The 7,087-nt window shown below is 25.7% G+C and overlaps 1 protein-coding gene across 1 annotated transcript in view; it reads right to left on the bottom strand.

The window, feature by feature from the left end:
- Window positions 1-7,087, bottom strand: part of LOC136088669 (DNA ligase 1-like) — a 40,741-nt gene continuing 33,654 nt past the window's right edge. The window contains exon 13 of the mRNA XM_065812980.1: window positions 1-321. Coding sequence (XP_065669052.1) covers window positions 112-321 — 210 coding nt within the window. The 3' untranslated portion in view covers window positions 1-111. The remainder of the gene's footprint in view (window positions 322-7,087) is intronic.

The following is a 7,087-nucleotide window of genomic DNA, read 5'->3' as shown; positions in this document are numbered from 1 at the left end:
ATAATAATAATAATAACAAAAAAAAAAAAAAAAAATATTAATATATATATATAAGAACAAGAAAATAAAAAATAATGAATGTATGTGTATCTGCCAATATATGTATGTTGGCTACGTTTGGAGGTCAACCATCCTTTGGTAGTGGCTTGGCGTTTTTGTCTTCAGAAGCGTAAACGTTAATTTATATATTTGGCAATGTTTTTTTGTTGTTAGAAGCGTAAACGAAAATTTGGTAATTTGGCTTAACACACAGAGATAACCATCGTATCTAGATCCTTTTGCACTACTTTTTGAACAATCTGGAAATGCATTATATTCAGTCTGGAAAGGAAATTATATTGATTATATTCAGTGATATATAGTGAATAATATAGCGATAAATTAGATTCAGTGATTATTTTCGACAAATTAGATTCAGTGTGCGCAAGTGATTTATCTAGTAAATTATGGACATCATTGTTCACATGAGTCAGCTGTTCGGAAGACATAGTAATTTGATTGATGCAAACCGTAAACACCATAACAAAAGGAAATAATCATAAAAAAATAAAAAAAAAACGTTCTAATTTTTTCAATAGCCGTTTCTCTGTGACAAGACCTGGTCTTCTTTGAGTATCCGCGTTTTTTATATTTATTTTTATTAACGATTTCTTAACGATATCTTGACTTGTTAACTTTATATATATATATATATATATATATATATATATATATATATATATATATATATATATATATATATATATATATATATATATTTGTATCTGTATCATAAATATTGTAATAAAGAACAACAACAACAACAACAACAATAACAACAAAAATATATGCATGAGCATGGCAAGACGAAATCCGGAGACAAACAAAAAAAAAAGAAGCAAATTTAAAACGAATTGCAAATCAAAATGTTGCGTCAGGCTATGATTAACATTTTTCGCAAAAAAAGAAATTAGGTGCTTTATCACAAAAATTGGTGGACTCCCAACCGTATTTGTTAATTGATAATCTTAATAAAGATGCAGCAATTTTAGACTAATAGTGTTGTTAGCGAAAAATTAGCTCAAAAGCACTGAAATATTTTCTGCCGGTGACGCGTAACTCCCCAAAAAGTTAACTCCCGGTTAAAACATTCTAACTCCCCGGTTAATCTATTTCAAAATAATTTAACCCCGGGAGTTAAATTATTTTTAAATATAGCGAAATGGATTAACCGGGGGCTTAAGTATTTCTAACCCCCACTGAAATAAATTAACTCCCTGTAATACGCGTTTTAAATAATTTAACTTTTAATTATATCTACAAAATTGTGTAAGTATTCTATTTTAAAATTTTTTAAAAATATATTTAGTATTATATATATTAAAATATATAATATATAAATATTTAGTGAGCGTTGAATAAAATTACTTTATAACTGTTTATTTTTGACAAGCCTTTATATTATATATAAAAAGGAGATCAAAACAATAGTATTAGTAGAATAGTGCAGTACTATAACTATTGTTTTGATCTACTATTACTATTGTTTTGATACTAATACTTCAAAACCATTCTCTTTTGCTAATAATAATGTCTAAGGTTATAGAGTTTATATCTATACTATAGTATAGTATAGTAACTATATAGTATAGTATAGTATAGTATAGTATAGTATAGTATATATAGTATAGTAACTCTCTATATAGTATAGTATAGTAACTCTATATAGTATAGTATAGTAACTCTCTCTCTCTCTATATATATATATGTGTGTGTGTGTGTGTGTGTGTGTGTGTGTGTGTGTGTGTGTGTGTGTGTGTGTGTGTGTGTGTGTGTGTGTGTATTAATATATACTAGTTAGCTATATAAACTCTATTATATATATAAGTATATATATATATATATTTATATATATATATATATACATATATATATATATATATATATATATATATATATATATATATATATATATATATATATATATATTTATAGATAGATATAGATATATAGATACATATTGTATATTTATATATTGTTATTATACTTTTTCTTTGATAGAGAAAAAATTATTTACTTAATATGGTTAGAAAATACAAACGTCTAACTCATCGACAATCCTGGGAAGAAAATTCAATGAAAGCAGCTGTTGAATCAGTAATAAAGAAGGAAATGGGGTATAAGAAGGCATCGTTAATGATTTGTATCCCAACAACGACACTGCGAGACAGAATAAAAAGACTTCAGCAAGGGAGTTTAGAACTAAGTAGTTGTTCAGTAAAAAAACTTGGGAATTTTAAATCAGTTTTTAACCTTGAACAAGAATAAGAGTTAGCTAAACACCTAATTTTTCTAGAGAGTTGCTTGTTTCCAGTTACAATGAAAGATTTGAGAGAATTGGCATTTCAGCTAGCTGAAAAGAACAAGATGTCACATAGCTTTAACAAAAAAACAGGAATGGCAGGATGTCAGTGGGCAGAAAGCTTTCTAAAACGCAATCCTGTTATTTCTTTGCGTATGCCAGAGGGAACTTCTGGAGCTAGAGCAATGGGATTTAACCGACCTGCTGTGAATAAAATTGTTGAACTATTGACTAAAAGCATAGATGAAAATAACATAACTCCAAATTATATATATAATGTTAACGAGACAGGAATTTCTTCAGTACCAAAAAAAGTGTCAGTAATTGCTAAGATGGGTAAAAAACAAGTTGAAAGTCTAACATCAGCTAAACGAGGGAAAATCATAACAATCAAAATGTGTATGAGTGCCTTTGGTATATACGTGTCCCCAGGTATGATGAGAGGGAAAGAGAGAGTGGGGGTTACTCAAAAATGTACGAATGCGTACTAGAGTATAGAGGGTATTAAGGACAGCGAGTACATTTACCGTTTGATTATCTAACGTTCTCTTTCTCTCCTAAAACTTTGTTTCTTTTTTTTTTAAACAAAAGCACTTTTGAAAATCCACTCTTCAGTTTGTTTCTTCACGCAGCGGCTTTATTCGTTAAAATTCGTTTCGAATTTAGAGTTAACAAATGTTTAAAAAAAAGCCTCCTTAACTGTAGTGACCCCTTCGGCAATAGAAAGGTGAAAAAGATAGCATCCATAAAGTACACACGCAGTAAACTAACCACCACCACCACCACCACCAACATCCCTGTACGCAGTTGCCTGCTTTCAACAATCCCCACCCCCCAATTAGCGTAGGCTTTGTTTTTTACAAAATCAACTTTCTAAAATTTCTCCTAAATTCTGAATCTGTTATTATTTTTTCTTGAAAGTATTTTAGTGTAAAACCCAAAATTATGAATTCTTCATTATCACAGTTGGAATTTTAACATGACACTTTCTCTGTAAATCAAGCTTCGTTCATAGTATTTTGTGTATTAGGCCTAACGTTTATAAATATATGTCCCAAATATACTGTGTAAAAATATTAAACTAATGCTGAGTAAAAGATAACGAACTTATGCATTGATGTTGCTATTTATTTAAAATTTTATGACTAGAGTAGTAGTTATGATATTGGTTGAAATAGTTTTGTCTTTTGTGTAGTTTAAACAAATAAAATGAAAATTACCAGGACCAAAAAATTTATTAGACGGAAATATAAAGGTGGTCGACCACAGCTGAGTTTAACTCTCATGTTATTAAATGACACCACAAGCAAGAGTGAAGTTGTTATCAGTCTTAAAACTTTATTTTCAAGATAAAAATTATTAGTAAACCCTCATTTAGAGAATATTAATTCTCTATTTCATTATGTTTTAATTAATACCGATGTTATTTCTGAGATAATTAGTCGTACTGGTTGCTGTCCAACCTGTAGTAATAAGGATGCCTTTAAAAATGTAAAAAAAAAAAACAAGGACTTGTTGCATAATTTGTGAATGGAGTTACTCCATTTACACAAGTAAAACATTTTGAAAACCAAGTACTCCAAGAGCTAGTGCTTTTTACTTAAAATTAAAAATTGTAATTACGTTTTGTGAAAAAGGCACTTTTACTTGAACTTAAGAACTGTAATTACGTTTTGTGAAAAGTCTGTCTGCAATTAATAGGGTTTTTTGATTCATGAACAAAGTTCCATCAATCAGCCCAACAGCTTTTCATTACACACAAGATGATTTTACTAAGAAATCATGTATCTATTATCAATTTTTATTGATTTAAGAAATGATGCATTGATTGCATGATGCCAAAGCCAACATTTGTTAGCAAAGGTCTTAAAAAAGAAATAGGTTTTAATGAAGGTAAAAAGAGTATTCTTAATGTTTTCGAAAAATTTGGGATGGATTCAGGAAATTTTACAGTATACAATATTGAATTTAGGAGGATAATGATCGCATACGTATAATAAACTATAAGTTTAAGGAATGACAAATTTAACTCGTAAGAAATTGAGAAATAGACAAAAGGGAAACTTTCAAATCGATGCGGTTCATAACTTCTAAAATACTCATCTAAATTAATTGAAATTATCAGGAAATGTTTATAATTATATGAAGGAATATAATTATAAACATTTCCTGATAATTTCAATTAATCTAGATTAAATAATATTATCTAGAATTAATATTATGCTATTTGGATGATCAGAACTTTTAAAAATATTTTCGAGGCAAAATTTTTTGTCTAAATCTTACATTGGTAACTTGTGAAACTTCATTCTTTTAATTTTTCTGATTTTTATTCTAGACATAAATCAGCTTGTTATGAAATTTTAAATCAAAAAATAGGCTTCGAACCCAATTTAATAAATTGTCTCAATTTGCTCCATCATTTCCTAAAAATTCTACATATGCAGTTTTATTTCATGATATTTGAAGCTGAAATGGAAAAATTAAACTGATTAACTATTTCATATAAGAAAACGTAAGAAAATACTTGATTTTATTACCTTTAAATATTAAATGTTACTATTATTCAATAGTTATTTTTTAATTATTTTTTTTAATGCAATTTTGTCAGAAAAAAAAAAAAAATCAACTTTTAATAAATACTTTGTTTTATTCTAGAATAAATATACATTTTTATATAGATAATTATTATATAGATTTTATATAGATAGTTAAATGATATAATCAATGTCAAAAAAAAAGTTTTTACTGGAATTAGCAACAAAAGCCCTATTTGAATAACATTAAAAATACTAACGCCGAAACAAAACTAGTATAATATAACAAACATCAAGTTAAATTAATAAAAAAAAAAAAAATTATTTAAACAACAAATATAAGAACTGGACAAAATTTACAGCCTGCCCCATCTAAATTTGTCAGTATTTTGATGTTGTGTAATTAAATACTTTTTCATTCATACTTTTTATTATACATCATTTAAGGTTCATCTATAAAATAAAAATGCCATAAAATAAAATAAACAATTTTTTATTTTTGATGACTTTTGTACAAAATTTAACAGTTTTTCTTTTCTTTTTTAACAAAACATTATATCTATTTTATTGCGTATTTAAAGAAAATTGGTTGGTTGTGATTTCAAAAATATTGGTTAGTGCATCCTATATTTTTCTCATTTAAATGTTTTTGTAAATATGAAAATTGTGTAACTTTGCTTTATTTATTATGCAAATATTGAACACTTGGACATTTCAAAGTAACAAAAGTACATTTTTAACTCGATAACTTTTAGTTAAACTCTTTAAGATGTTTCGAACTTCATTTAAATTTTGTATATTTGTCTTATCAATATTATAAGTATCTATTATGAATATTATATGTATCTATAATGGAGATTGTAGAACTCTCTAACAAAGAGAACTTTTACATTTATAAAAGAAAATGTTTCATAGGAATAAATTCACAAAATCAATAAAGCAGAACATTGTACTCGTTCAAAAGGCTGAGCCATCATAAAGTGAAAGAAAATTAGTTGGAAAAACATACCAATGTAATAAAAAGAACAAATTTATTTATAAGCATGAAAATTTTTTAATGTTTTTTTAACTTTCTCAACTTTGTTGATTTCTTAAAATCAATTTATTTGGACTTAGGGTCTTCCATTAAGTCTATACTACTAATATGCCATGAATGTAACATTACTATGACTTCAACTGATAACCTAACATCATAAAAGGGGTTGGAACCTAACATTTCAAAAGGGGTTTTATTTTAAGTAGTTGTATTTAATGTGATTAGAATGAATTTTTATACACATTAAAATGCTCAAAAGAAAATGCATCTCAAGGACAAAGCGCCTTTCAAGCAAACCTTTTGTGAGATAAGATAGTTTAGCGGAATGGAAAAGCTTGCAAAAATTTAGTATGAGATATAATTTAACTATTTAAAAAAGGTATAAACATGTATATGAAAATTTTGTATACAAACTTCATTTTGAATATGAAAAATGAAGTTTGTAAACATAAGACATTGTTAATAAGATGATAAAAAAAATGTATTGATAAAAAATGTATATATATCTTTATTCTAGATGTAATTGTTTAAATTACAACTTCCTTTTCAAAAGTTGATTTACTCGATAAATATTTTTTGCAATTTTTCCAAAGCTATAATATTAATAATAATAATAATAATAAAAATAATAATAACAATAATAATAATAACAATAATAACAATAAAAATAATAATAACAATAATATTAATAATAATAAAAAACTATACATTTTTCATAACTTCGGTTAAATATATGCTTTTGACCTGAAATTTATATGAAAAGTATTATATATAATGAAAGTTTGTTCATTATAGTTAGGAGATTCATGAACTGTCATGAACTTTTTTAGTAGTTATGTCATGTCACAAAATTACATAAAAAAGTGCGGGTAATTGAGACAAATTTATTTCAAACCTTGTCACAATTGTCTCAAACACATACATATATATATACGTGTGTGTTTGTTTATATATATATATACACACATACATAGATAAGTATATATATAAATATATAGATTAATACATAGATAAATAAATACATAGATATATAAATATATAAATTAATACATAGATATATATATGTGTGTGCTTATATATATATATATATATATATATATATATATATATATATATATATATATATATATATATATATATATATATATATGTATATATATATATATATATATA

Source organism: Hydra vulgaris, chromosome 12 (genome assembly GCF_038396675.1).
Source record: "Hydra vulgaris chromosome 12, alternate assembly HydraT2T_AEP".
Taxonomy (NCBI): Eukaryota; Metazoa; Cnidaria; class Hydrozoa; order Anthoathecata; family Hydridae; genus Hydra; species Hydra vulgaris.
This window is presented reverse-complemented; position numbering and strand designations above follow the sequence as displayed.